Here is a 13879-nt window from a genome sequence, read left to right on the forward strand (position 1 = left end):
GAAAAAAAAAAAAATCTTTTTTCCCCCCCTTTTGGGGGGGTTTTAAAAATTTCTTTTTTTAAAAAAAGTAAACCCCCCCGGGCTTTTTTTTTTTGAACCAAAATTTTTTGTTTTTTTTTGCCCCCTTTTTTTTTTTTTTCCCCCCCCCCCCCCCCCCCCCCCCCGCGGAACAGTACCCCTGCTAATTTTCTCTTAATAAATAGTATAGCCGGGCGGCTACACTGGGTTTTTTGAAAATTTCTTTGCAGAATAGTATAGCCGCACGGCTATACAATTGAATATAATATATTTCAAGCATATAGCCGGTCGGCTATACTGTATTTTTTTTTTTTGGGTCCTTTTTTGTTTTTCCGAAACAGTACTCTTGCTGATTTTCTTTTAATAAATAGTACAGCCGCACGGCTATACTGGGGTTTTCGAAAATTTCTTTGAAGGATAGTATAGCCGCACGGCGATACTAATAAAATACATAGGGTGCTTGGAAGTTGGGCCAGACTAGGTAATTGGAAGTTGGCCCACACAAGGCAATTGGAAGTTGGGCCAAGTGGAAGCCAATTGGGCTTCAAATTCAACTTGGGCATTGAATATATAATATTTAATTATCAAAAAGATGGCCTTAGGCCTTGGGGTACTTGGGCATTTATGATTTAAATTAATTAATTAGTTTCGAATTATTATTATAATTTCTTTTTTAAAAAAAATTTAAAATTCGGATTAGTTTAATTAATTTCACTGGGGGGCCTATTTTGTCTTCATTTTTAATTTTAATAATAAATAGTATAACACATTGCCGTTTAATAGTCGTGTTATACACATACATACGTATTTTTCCACAATACTTCCATTTTTCGTACACAAGGAAAACGTACAATACACGCACGTGCGGATTTTTCATGTTTAATACACGTGTTTTTACAAAATTGTCAACAATACACACAAAATTCACGTATTATACACACAATTTTACATACTATTGAATAAAAATAATATATATCGAAAAATTATATAGTGGCCGAACTTTATGATCATTCATATGCTTGGTAGTAAGGTAAGTTAGCCCAAGGAAAAAGAAGAAATCGATTCATACCCACTCTTGTAGGGGTTTTTAAAATCTCTTCTTTTAACAAATAGTATAGCCGCACGGCTATACTATTATTGACCCTTTTTTTTCCCGGAACAGTACCCCTGCTAATTTTCTTTTAATAAATCGTATAGCCGGCCGGCTATACTGGGTTTTTTGAAAATTTCTTTGAAGAATCGTATAGCCGCACGGCTATACAATTGAATATAATATATTTCAAGCGTATAGCCGGTCGGCTATACTGTATTTTTTTCTTTTTTGTCCTTTTTTGTTTTTCCGAAACAGTACTCTTGCTGATTTTCTTTTAATAAATAGTACAGCCGCACGGCGATACTGGGTTTCTCGAAAATTTCTTTGAAGGATAGTATAGCCGCACGGCTATACGTTTAAAATACATAGGGTGCTTGGAAGTTGGGCCGGTCTAGGTAATTGGAAGTTGGGCCAAGTGGAAACCAATTGGGCTTCAAATTCAACTTGGGCATTGAATATATAATATTTAGTTATCAAAAATATGGCCTTGGACTTTGGGGCACTTGGACATTTATGATTTAAATTAATTAATTAGTTTCGAATTAATTTTTTAAATAAAATTTTCTTTTTTTTATTTATAATGAATTCAGATTAGTTTAATTAATTTCACCGGGAGGCCTATTTTGTTTTCATTTTTAATTTTAATAATATATAGTATAACATATTGCTGTTTAATAATTGTGTTTATATATATATATATATTTATAATACGGGTAGTTACTATTTTCAGCCATTTTACAAAACGGACAAGGCCAAATTTTCTGATCAACCAAACACAAGATGCTAAAAGGCAAAAATTTGCTACTGAACAGAGCAAGGGTGCCTTGAAAGCCCTCATTGACAAGATTTGGAGAACTGGTTTGCAATTTGGGTTCCAATGAAATTTACGGAACTTATCATCCATAACTAAATACAGGCTTTGAATAGCATATATCTATTAAACCCAAAAACCACAAGATTCAGTATTATTACAAAGAAAGTAGAGACATTTTTCCAGCATTCAAAGAAATTAGAGATATTTGAACTCAAATATCAATGTCATGAATTAACCCTGGTCTTGAACAAGCACAATTCAGCTTAGGCATTAGGCGCCTATTATTATGATCCTCAACTGTTAATCAACCGGACTACAGTACCTTTAGCATCATTCTGGCTATTAACAAACTCTTTATCAAATTTCTAGAGTTCAAAATGTAATTATTGCTGGTTTTCAAACAAAACAACAAAACCAATTTGCCGTATCAAGAATAATAAAAGCATATCAGCAGCATCAACCCTTCAAGAAAGAAAGAACCAAACCAACGTGCCATGCATCCACCATTCACATAAAATTAAAGGAATCCAGAACAAAATTATGCTTGTATTGCAAACCAAAGTAGCTAAAATTGTCATGAAACTAAGTTGACAAACTAAGCTACAAATATAAATCCAGTGCCAGTGATTGAAAATCTTTAACAGGGTAAAGAGGAAACACAATTTGAAATTCTCTCGCTCATTATACTCATTTTCCTCCATTACCCAAAATAACAAAAGACACAGATAAATACCACAACAAAATAGACTAACAAAACAGAGTCTTAGATTTTAAAAGCAGTAAATTAAATCACTGGGACACACCCAGCCACTTTGTGAAATTCTCGAACTCTGTGTAATCACTGTCAGAGATCATAGTTTTGTACCAAGCTTTTCCTGCGGCCTTGATAGTAGACGCCTCCTCCTGTATAAAAATAAATTCAACATTTATATTAGCACTGGTGCCCAAGATCTTGTAACAGAGTAAACAAGAAGCAAAAGAATTTTAGGCAAGATGCAGAATTCTTGTACATTCTCAACTTCAATTGAGGATGGTATGTGTAACTGATGAAAAGCAGTATTACATGAAGGAACCATTTCCTATATGAAGGAACCATCACATAGTATGAAAAATCATAATATATTAGATGACAGATCAAACATTTCCAATTTCTGAAACAATCTAAATCAATAAAGAACCCACATCGTCAACACGTAATAACAATTAATTTCCATACTAAATGTTTTCACCTACAAAGTGAATAGTAAATAACATTTGATTCACAAAGAAAATGCACCAAAACTCTGGATTGCCCGAAGAATTTGATGATTCACACTTCCAACCCTTTATAGGATTTGATTTGCAAATTATAAGGTCAATTATAAGTATTATTTTAGGTTTGGTATCGATGCAGATGCAAGCAAAATGAACTTCATTTCCCCTGATAACCTCTTGAGTTGCAAGAACCAGACGGCCCACACACAGGCAGCTTACTGACACTAGCACACATCTTAGACATCTTTATAAAACAATTACATGAACATTAATGAGAGTTATTCTCTGATAAGAAAACTATATACACATATGAAATGATCTGCTTAGCATAATGGACACATGTTCGATGAGAAATGGTATAAACAATCATACTGCAATATCATCTCAAATCCAAAAACAGACTACCAAAATAAACAATCATTAACTAGCATATCACCAGAACTAATTAACCATGATAATAATAAAATAAAATAAACACATAAGTAATATGGACCGATTACCTTTGAAATGGGCTTTCTCTTTTTGTCAAGCTTCTCCTTCTTAGCTTTCACCCGCTGCTCTTCGGCCAAAAGAGCCATCCTCCTAGCAGTTTTAGCGTAAGGGTTCAACTTCAGAAGAGTGTTGAGATTCTTCAATGGGTTTTTCTTCAGAGGCGCCCTCTTGAACTCCTTCTTGATTGGCCTAACCACTGACTGAACTTCATCAGAGTTGATAATCCTCGCCAAGTCAGCATTCACCATCTTCGACCTGGGCAACACGTAGCCCTTCTTCTTCTCCGAAACCTTATCAAATGACCCGTAAATCGAGTCCAACTTCTCAAAAGCCGATTTGGTCCAGATGACAAAACGACCCAGATGCCCACCCGGCGCGAGCTTAAGCAGGTTAAGCCTCTCGACATTGATAATGTCGACGCCAGGAATGTTCCTGAAGGCCTTCACCAGCTTGGCCCCTTCAGTTCCATACACAATGAGCGGGCCCTTGCGGTTGATGTACCTCCGGTTCCTCATCTTCCCCTTTCCGGGTCGGATCGCGTGGCTGTCCTTGGCCTTTTCGGCGTCAGCATAAGCCCCGATCTGCTTCAGAAGCTTCAGAGCCGCCGAGGTCTTCTCAACGCCCTCAGCGGAGTCGCTGACGACCAAGGGAAGCTCCGGGACGGTCTCAATTTTGTGTCCCCTGGCCAAAACCAGAGAGGGCACGGCGGATGCTGCAATGGCCGAAACGACGGCATATCGCTTCTGGTTCACGTTGATCTTGCGGTGCCAGCGGCGCCAGATCTTGGTGGGAGCGAACATGCGACCACCACGGCACATGTTTCCGAATGCTCCCTGCCCAGCGCGGTGGGTCCCGCCGCCGGGGACACGTGGGATACGTGAGACGGCGCGTCCGGTACCCCAAGACTCGGCGGAGGTCTGATGACCGGCCTTCTTCGAAACGGCGTAGGGTTGCCTGCTGTTCTTTGAGATGTTTGCGTGGACGAAGGTGACGATGTCTGGGCGGATGGACGCTTTCATGACGTCGGGTAAGGCGACGGTTTGGGACTGGTCAGTGGCCATGTCGCCATCTAGGGTTTGGACGGTGACGAGGGGACGAGCTGCTGCAGCTGCGGCGGCCATTTTAGAGAGAGGGGGGGAGTGAGATGGGAGGGGTAGAATGCGATGTGAGGGTTTAGGGTTGGGGCAAATGAGTGTTGCGTTGCTTTTATACCTAAAATGTTTGGAGGTAGGGTTTTCAGTTTCACTTGCTCCATTTTTAATTATTTTTTTCACTTTTAAATTGTCTGCTCATATTGCTTCATTTTAATTTTGTTGTACAATGTTTAAAAATTCGACTTGTGTGTGGCTGGTTGGTATGAAATTATGTCATCATGTTTAGGTCGAAAAAAAGCTAGAATATAAAACATTTTTTTTATTAATTTCTTTTATAGAAAATATTTTCCTTATTAAAAACTTACATTTATGTTTCAATTTGTAGGGTATTGGGCAAAAAATGTTTACAATTTAGCTGGATCTGGGCTTTACTTAAATATGCCTTTGTTTTTAGCTCTATCGGTGGAAGTTTATACCTCGATTAGTTAAGCGCATTTATCTAAAGTTATGTGATACATGAAAGAAAAATACATGCTCCCCCAGAATGAAATAAAGTAATTTTTTGAAAATACAATTTCAAACATAATTTTATAAAGAGTTTTTAAGATAATGAGTTATCGGAAGTTATACATTACAAATGATTATGAAAAAAAAAAAAGGGGCAAATTTGCATTGGAACTGTTCAGAAGTCGTCTAGGTATTTCGAACTAGCAATGCTTATGTTATTCGAGAAATGCTAGCAACCTTCTCTTTAACCTTCTCTTTTGGACCTTCTCCCTTCTCCTCATGACAAGTGTCATTTTCCTTACACTTAAAACAAAGTCATTAATGCATCACACAAGTTAGTTTTTGTTTTTCAAGTTTACCCTTTTAAAATGTATTGGCTTTTATATTTCCTTCAATTTATTCAAATTTTATTACAACTTCTTTAGCACATTATTAAAAATTAAATGAGAAAAACGTCATTTTTTAGAATTAAAAAAAAAAATTGTTACATGACATTGTTATCATCTTTATTTTGTTTTTAACAAAACACACGTTCTCTTTGGAAAAAAAAAAAAATTAAAAACTTCAGTTTTTATTTTCTTATTTAATTTTTTTAACAAGGTGATAAGAAAGTTGTAAAAAAATTAGCTTGTTATTAAAATAAATTAATACATTTAATAAGGGTAAACTTGAAAAACAAAAATTAGTTTGTGTGATGCATTAATGACATTGTTTTAAGTCTAAGGAAAGTGACACTTGTCATGAGAAGAAAAGAGAATGTCCAAAGGAGAAGGTTAGAAAGAAGGTTGCTAGCACTCCCCATGCCGGAAGGAACTATATACATGGGACATTTGACAGGAAGGAACTATATATATATAGCTTTTTTGTTTTCTGGGTGGCTAACGATTCAGATTCTCGAAGTTAAAACTTGTTTGATGGTACAGACTACACATTTGAAAAAGAAGATAAAACTACAACTAAACAGATCTTACAAGATATACATACTTCTATGGAAGGCCTGAGCAAAATCAGAATATGATAATCATACTTTCAGGCCACCAGACTACTACTGGAATTTAGAACCTTTCCAGAGCTTTGAAAAACAACTGAAAATTTTCTTCTCTTCAGCATATCCTCCTAACGCTGTCCTGGTTGTGGCTGCAGAACTACATCCCTGAGATCAGATTCGGCATGCCGTTCTAGAACTAGAACCGCTATTTTCACTCCAAAACAATACCTAATTGATGGGAAAATTTCAAGCTAAATGTCACTATTTTTTTTTTTGTGAAGAGATCATACTCACAAGGTAAAAATGGCCAAAAATCGAGCAAGAGTACATTAGTATAATATAAAAGATATGGACATGTACCAGTCAGCAACTGTAAGTATTAAGAAGTTCAACTTGACAGATCATTATTCAGCTTCGTGGTAACAATTCCTGCAGCTACTGTTTTTGTATTGACATCATATGATACTAGGACTTCCCTCTGAACCAAACAACATTAACCGGTCAACATTAAAGAATATCCCAAGTTTTAAAAAACCATATAAATGTAAGATGAAGTCAAATAAGTCATCAATCATTAGTTACCCAGTTCAAAATCTAAAGGAAATAACACAGACTAAGTGAGAAGTCAGAACATCAGGGTGATTAAAGAGAGAATGTTAACAGTCTATTGAACTCTCAAGATAAAACATGTTATCTCATAAAGAAGTTCGCATGAAGTAATACTGAAGCTTCTAATTTTATTAGCAACTCAAAGTCATCTTATGTTTACCATAGCAAGTCATATGTGCAATTTTTGTGAAAAGCAATATATCAGCGCCACATTGTTTTTCATACCAAAATCTAGAAGGGTATCAGGCTTGACAAGGATAACATAGTCTCCGACAAACAATAGAAACATATAGCTATGCGCAAAGTTACATGACACAATTACAAGTATAATAACACGAAATAGTAATACTAGTAATACTCACAATTGGCTCAAAGTCTGGACTAGACAAGTTGATACTAAGATTTCTCATCAACAACAAAACCTGCAGAAATAACCAAATATTACTACTGGCACATCACCTCTCAATATTTATAACTAATTACAAGCACATATCTCATTTCACCTTGATTTGTAGTAATTATTATCAGGCACATATTTGTTTTGTAAAGCCTCAACTCATAACACGTTAAGCCTCTGCAGAGAGAGGGAGGAGAGAGAAAAAGAGGGGGAGGAGAGGGGGGGGTTGTCTCTGCAGAGCAGAGGGAACACGCACTCATGTTGAGTATCATGAAAAGTCTAGACTGGAGCACTGATCTATGGACTTTATTCAAAATAGTTTTTGGCCAAAAACCACCATAGTACAGGGTTTTTAGCTCTCTGATGACATTTACATTGTATTTCTAAAAAGGATAGACAGGCAAATCTTACACAACTTCAGGCATTATTAGAAAATAGCAAGAATAAATCATTGAAAGTGATGTGGTTTTATTCAACTCACAGTTTCGAAATTGATGGGATCCATCTCCCTGAGTTTCTGAGCATGACCTTTTGAGTCTGGATCAAAAACACTCCCAATGAAGCTATAAACTTCAGAAAAATCAGGAATACCTGCAAAATATTGGAATATGTATGAAAATAGCCCACCGGAAACTTTCTGAAATTCAAGTCGATGGCAGATATAGTAAAAAATTTTGATTTGAGGATTACCATGAAGCAAAGGAGCTTGTTTCCCTTGCTCTGGTATCTCAGAACTTGGTAGGGTTCTACTTGAGCTTTCGATTCCGCTTAGACTGCATTTGTTAATCCTTGCTAGCCCCTTTGATCTAATATCAGCTGAATCAGTAACGGCGTACCCCATAATAAGTGCTGGAAAGTTCTCAACAAAACTATTTGAACACAAGAATATCAAGCAAAACAAATAAAAAAAGAGAAAGTATACATACCTTCAGTTCCTTGAAAACTTGTAAATTCTTCATGTGACAACAGAATTTGGTTTGATGCAGGATTTATCATAATGGAAGTTTCATCCCAAGGAGAATAGGTAGATGCAATGGCATTCATCGAAGAAGGATACGGAATGGATGCTCGCAACGGAACTAAAGCTGCCAATCCGATATTGAATAATTAAGGATGACAACAATTAAGTTTTAAGCTTTAGAAAGACACAATGCCACTATCTTTAACATGTGAGAACCATTTTTGGAGGCCTTTTGCGGGTAAGGATGAGCAGCCTTGCGCTTTGGCCGCGGAGGAGGCACATGAGCTGTTGTCCCGCTCTTTTGAACTTTCAAGAAGTATTTCTGAGCATGACTTCGAATCTGCAAAACCCCAATTCTTAAAACCTCTCAAATCTTAAACAGTCCCCAAAACCATACCAATTTCAATCCACAAAGCAGAATTGCTTTCTTCAAACCTGAATAACCGTTTTCGAACCCACAAAATCTTCAATCTTCTTCCAGTCACGGTCAAACCTGAAAATCCCACAAAACTTCAAAATCTACTGTTTATAACTTACAAGACACTAAATTTTCCCACACTTTTCCCATTGCATCACTCCAGTCACAATTCTCAGACATGATCATCACCAGTAAGTGACTAATATTAAAGTTTCAAACTAGAAAAATTTCAAATGAAACCCAGAACCCAAAAGAGAAAATCAAAAGTGAAAACAGGCCACGCAAAAAGCAATGAAAACCCAACAAGCAATCAACCAAATTCACCAGCTACTTCAAATAGAATGGAACGTAATAAGCAAAGTAAACAAATAAAATAAAAAGTGAACTGACAGTTGAAGAGCTTCGAGGAACTTGTCGTGCTCTTCGTCGGTCCAGCTTTCTCTGGACTTGGTGATGGTGTAGGGCTTGCGGACCTTCTTGCCCGACCCGTCTGAGGGCGTTGAGGCTGCTCCCATTGATTGGGGGTTGTTGGAAGAAGTGGAGTTCATGTGGCTTTGGGAAGCATAAGACTCACTGAATGAATGAATGAGAGTAGGCGAGAGAGGGAAGAGAGAGAGAGAGGTGTCTGCGTTTCTGTGGCAGGTTGGGGTTTCTGTGTGTGTGTGTGTGTTGGGAAATGCGAGGTGGTGGCTTGTAGATGAATTGAGGCCGCCCAATTATTTGGCCACCAGTATTTCCCACTACGCCGATCTAATCGTCCCGCGTCTTCGTTTTTCCCTCGTGAGAACAGTCTTACTGTGCGGACAAATGCAGAGCAATTATTTGAGACTTGCAGATGCTGCTGTTTCGTTGGTGTTTAATTTGCGCGGGCGCAAGGACCCCAATCCATGTGTGCTATTACTTACACGTGTTAATTTTGGAATGCTAAATGATTTTTTTTTTTTGTTGGTGTGGCCAAAGTTAAAAAAATGGCAATGGTTTTATCACACATGCATACTATTAAAATGCCATGAGCTTCATAAGTATTGAACTTGGGCAATGGTCTACAAGTCATGGCTTTCACTTGACTACACTCCTTTGACGAATGTTAAATTATTAGCTTGGATCCATCTCTCCAAAGGATTTTATTTCAATGAAAAAATATTAATCAGTAGTATAATATTAAATAATGTACCACACATTTCGAAATTTGTATAATGAAGTTGAAAATTATTCATACTTTATCATTAAAGGAGTGACTTTACACATCCCGCTTATGAATACTAATTCTTCTCAAATTACATCGCCCATTATAACGATTATAAAGTCACACTATATAATAAGCTCAATCTCATACTTGTATGATATCTTGCTCTTGTACCAAATTATAAAAACCTTGGGTAGAATTTGACTTTACAAAACTGACTTGCAAGAAAAAATACATTAGAGCTCGTATATTATTGTATATACATCTATCTGTATTAAAAATTTTAGAAAATTAAAAGCATTTTTAGAAAAATAAGTTCTCTTTTACACACTTTGTGACTTCATCCAACTACATCAGTTGCCTTCCCCTATTGGATGACATAAATTGAATATGCTAGTGGGTTCCAAAAAAACAAAAAGATTGTACAGATTCAGTTAAATCTAAGATTTTATCTCATGCTAGTATGCTACGGAGGCTAAATGATAGGGTCTTTTTAAAGATGCATGAATAGTGAAAGAGTATACAGTGAACATGCGTAAGACACTTGCAGGCTCATTGAATTATTATGGGGTGCGACGCAGAGAATCCGGCAACCCATTGCGTTGATGAATTCTTGGTTGGCCTCAAATGATGGGTCCCACTACCGATTTCTCGGTGATGCTACAGCCTACATGTAAGTCTCGCCAGTCCACTAGTATGATGGTGGGGACAGACGCGCCACGTCATCTGGTACAACCTACACTCACCAGTTGCCGACTGTTCGACCTTTTTTGAAAATCCCTTCTCACCCATATATAGAATAGAAGTAATTCAAGAACTTGCTTGCATCAACCTTTGTTTTAAAAAAAATAATATTTCCTCTGCACAGCAGCACGTCGGTTAATAACTTGATCAAAGCTTCAGATGATCAACGGCTGGCAGACATTGGCTAATTCAGCACTGGTACGATTGATGACATGGCAGTTTGTTAGTTAGTTAGTTAGTCCAGCTGTAGTGAGTTAGTTATTGTTAACAGCTCTCAAGAATAGACTGGTATCTGCAAACTGAGTAGTTTGATTAGTGAAATGAAAAAAGTATTTTCCAATTTGCTTTACTTACCACACCTCACAGTTTTTATTTATTTTTGGTTAACTACAGCCCAAAAACCATTTATATTTATCACAAAAGGAAAATAGTAAGACTGAAAATGAAACATCCACATGAAAGTATTATTCTTGTATCTGAATGAAAACAACTTTTGTCACTGGCATCAATTTTACGTGATTAGTCATGTGATGAGAGAAATAGATATATAATTATTATTTATCAATAAAATGTCAAACAATTATTGAAGCCTTATATATATTCAATCCAGTAAAAAATCTCTTAGCGTTGAATGATCGTTATCTTAAAACAATATTACAAGAGTTTTTGGGACAATTTACCACGTTGATGCAAACGGGGCTTTCAATGCACTGACAGACTTCACTTACTATCAAGGGTTGGGAGTTTGCCCATGTGTGCTATTTGTGTTTTTTTTTCTTTTTCAAAACAATATTTGAAACATCTATATATTTTCGTTTATCTTTTATTTGAGAAAAAAAAAGGAAAAAAAAAAGCTAAATAAATATTTAAAGAAAAACACTTGTCTCCTTTCATGAAAGTAGGAACTCTTACTTTTTTTACTAATAACAGTTTGACATGTGTGCTGAAATGCTTATTTTTGTGTTTTTGAAGAATTATTTTTGCATATATGTCAAACTTTGATTTGCAATAAGTAGGAATGTCGCCTTTCATGTAATGTAAGGAGAGAGATAAGCAAAAGCAGTGTCTATATTTAAAATAAAATAAAAAGAGAATTTGAAAGCCAGGTAACATTGGGACACGCGTCGAAGTGAGAGAAGGCGAGGGAGAATTAGAGGCTGGGCAATCTCCCAGTGTGATAAGACCGTACGGAAATGTTAGCTCCACGAGATCATCAGCAGTAGCTAGCAGGGGATTACATTATTGGATTGGAATATTCTTTGGTTTGGGTTTGGGATGTGCAAATGGATATTCAAGCTCGAATAGGAAGCTTAACATCCTCACGTTATTTCTGGACCACTCGAAATAACTCATCATCATCATCATCTTCTTCTTCTTCTTCTTCTTGTTACTCGCCACTGAAACCTTTCTGTTCAAGAAGGGACTCTCAAGAGCCCCAACAAAACGGTGACTCCAACGGTACGTTTCTAACTAATTCATTTGTTTTTTTTTTTTACTTAATTATTATTATTTTTTAATGTTAGTGTTTGGATGTAAAATTGAGCTTAATCTATAATGATGTGCTTCTAATTGTTTTGGATTTCCCACCAAGTTTTGGTTGGTCGTCACTTGGCACTTGGATTGGATGAGTTGGTGTTTACCAGTTTTAATTAAGGTTATTAGTGAATTTCAATCTTGAAGGTTTCATTCATGTATAATGGTAGTGAGATGTTATGTCTTACCAAGTAATTTTACAAGGTGATTAAAGGAAGGAGGGTTTAACTCGAGAAAGTTTCACATTTACCCATCGCTCGAAAGCAGCACGTGATCGGTAAATGTGAGACACAGTACGTATATGACCGTGTCACCTTAAAAACTTTTGCTATGTATAATGCTCTTTGTTTCTTTTTTCCAATACTAGAAAAAGTTCGAATCACTCATCATTTTCCGTTGTTTGAACAAGTACGGATAGAGGTTATTTAGGCGCGTCTAATGATTAAACTGACCATATAGTTCAATGTTGATCAACATACACCTCAGGTGATAAATTCTCAACAGATTGGGACAAGGCCTGGTCAAATATCAGAAAGCAAGGGAAAACGAAGAAGAAGAAGAAGAGCCTCTTCTCACAGTTCTCTCCAAACAAGTATGTGACCTGGAACCCTACTCAGTCTAATTACCCATCATCTGAGGAGGTTGATCCAATCAAGAGGACAGAGAGGTCCAACCTCATGTTATGGACTAGCCCCAGGTTCACTCTTGCAGGGGCTATTGTCATTGTCACCTTCCTTTTGGTTTATACCATTATTGCACCAGTTAAGTGATTTCAAAACTCCAACCAAACACGGGCTCAAAAGTTGTAAATATATGATGGCATTTGTGAGGAAATTGCTGCTGGGATGAAATTCTAACAATGTGACTTGTTATAAATAAATGCAAGTTCTTGTTTATCCAGTTGTTGTTAATTTCTATCCATCCCAAGCATCTTTAATTTTTCATTTCCAGAAAACAGAAACATTCCTGTGCAACATTGATGTTGATTATTAAGGGCTTGTTTGAAAAGTGATTCTGGATAGGCCAATGATCACTTCTTCTCCCCATCAGTGATTCTTCCCCTTCCAAAATCTCTCCCAAACTCACCCTAAGAATCAGATTGCCCTTGATATGTCCAATTACAGTGTGATTATCTATATAAGAAAGCAATGCTGTTCAATAAAAGGAAATGTACATAAATTTAGTTGAGCAGAGCATTTTGCTTGGTATTTCACAATTCGAAGGAATTTAAGGTCAAGATTACATCAAAATATGCTTCATTCTTTTAAAATAACTGATAATTGTTTGTAGTGCTGAACTACAGTCCTCTAAAGAAGAAGAAAAAGCATACAGACAAACAAAAGCAACAAACACATGCATGCAGGATCACAACTTATAACCCACTTCTATTATATGCAGCAATCAGAAAACCCAACTGTTTGTGTTTATCATAAGCCTTTGTCATTGTTAGTGGCGGATCCAAGATTGTCATCTTATGAGATCATAATGCTAAAGTTCCGCTTTTCTTTTTAAAAGAAAATAATACAAAAATATAATAATTTAAAAACACACCAAACTTATTCCAACTAACAAAAACATCATTCAATAAATCAAGTTCATATATGTATCATGTAAGCCATAAATTTCATCAAAATAATAACACCAACGCAAATAATAAACAAACTCACCCAAATAATAAAATACCTTAAATATTAGGAAAAAAAGAGAACACAGTGAGTCTTGAACCATTAACCTTAAGGTCTGTCTCAATTCAAAAACCACCATTGTAAGT

At 36.3% G+C, this 13879-nt stretch overlaps 3 protein-coding genes across 3 annotated transcripts; 1 reads left to right on the plus strand and 2 right to left on the minus strand.

The window, feature by feature from the left end:
* LOC18773161 (60S ribosomal protein L4) lies at positions 2443-5028 on the minus strand. Its single transcript, XM_007205218.2, has 2 exons — positions 3680-5028; positions 2443-2828 (listed from the first exon to the last, which is right to left on the minus strand). The coding sequence occupies exons 1-2, from the start codon at positions 4790-4792 to the stop codon at positions 2715-2717; spliced, it is 1227 nt and encodes a 408-aa protein (XP_007205280.1). The 5' UTR covers positions 4793-5028; the 3' UTR covers positions 2443-2714.
* LOC18772270 (protein REVEILLE 8) lies at positions 6102-9443 on the minus strand. The gene is made up of 9 exons (XM_020567550.1): positions 9036-9443; positions 8663-8720; positions 8444-8567; positions 8193-8351; positions 7957-8082; positions 7748-7857; positions 7232-7291; positions 6621-6738; positions 6102-6488 (listed from the first exon to the last, which is right to left on the minus strand). Exons 1-8 carry the CDS (start codon positions 9191-9193, stop codon positions 6649-6651), a joined length of 885 nt encoding a protein of 294 aa, XP_020423139.1. The 5' UTR covers positions 9194-9443; the 3' UTR covers positions 6102-6488; positions 6621-6648.
* Positions 11661-13015, plus strand: LOC18772778. The gene is made up of 2 exons (XM_007207822.2): positions 11661-12033; positions 12595-13015. The coding sequence occupies exons 1-2, from the start codon at positions 11859-11861 to the stop codon at positions 12876-12878; spliced, it is 459 nt and encodes a 152-aa protein (XP_007207884.1). The 5' UTR covers positions 11661-11858; the 3' UTR covers positions 12879-13015.

This window comes from Prunus persica, chromosome G6, assembly GCF_000346465.2.
Source record: "Prunus persica cultivar Lovell chromosome G6, Prunus_persica_NCBIv2, whole genome shotgun sequence".
In the NCBI taxonomy this organism is placed as follows: Eukaryota; Viridiplantae; Streptophyta; class Magnoliopsida; order Rosales; family Rosaceae; genus Prunus; species Prunus persica.

Excerpts from the sequence above, each read along its gene's own strand:
- LOC18773161 (XM_007205218.2), bottom strand. The coding sequence starts at position 4,792 with ATGGCCGCCGCAGCTGCAGCAGCTCGTCCCCTCGTCACCGTCCAAACC. Across the intron at positions 2,829-3,679 it reads AGAGAAAGCCCATTTCAAAG|GAGGAGGCGTCTACTATCAA; the intron begins GTAATCGGTCCA and ends ATTTTTATACAG.
- LOC18772270 (XM_020567550.1), bottom strand. The coding sequence starts at position 9,193 with ATGAACTCCACTTCTTCCAACAACCCCCAATCAATGGGAGCAGCCTCA. Across the intron at positions 8,568-8,662 it reads GTTCGAAAACGGTTATTCAG|ATTCGAAGTCATGCTCAGAA; the intron begins GTTTGAAGAAAG and ends GGGGTTTTGCAG. Across the intron at positions 8,083-8,192 it reads AAGTTTTCAAGGAACTGAAG|CTGATATTAGATCAAAGGGG; the intron begins GTATGTATACTT and ends TTACTGATTCAG.
- LOC18772778 (XM_007207822.2), top strand. The coding sequence starts at position 11,859 with ATGGATATTCAAGCTCGAATAGGAAGCTTAACATCCTCACGTTATTTC. Across the intron at positions 12,034-12,594 it reads ACAAAACGGTGACTCCAACG|GTGATAAATTCTCAACAGAT; the intron begins GTACGTTTCTAA and ends CATACACCTCAG.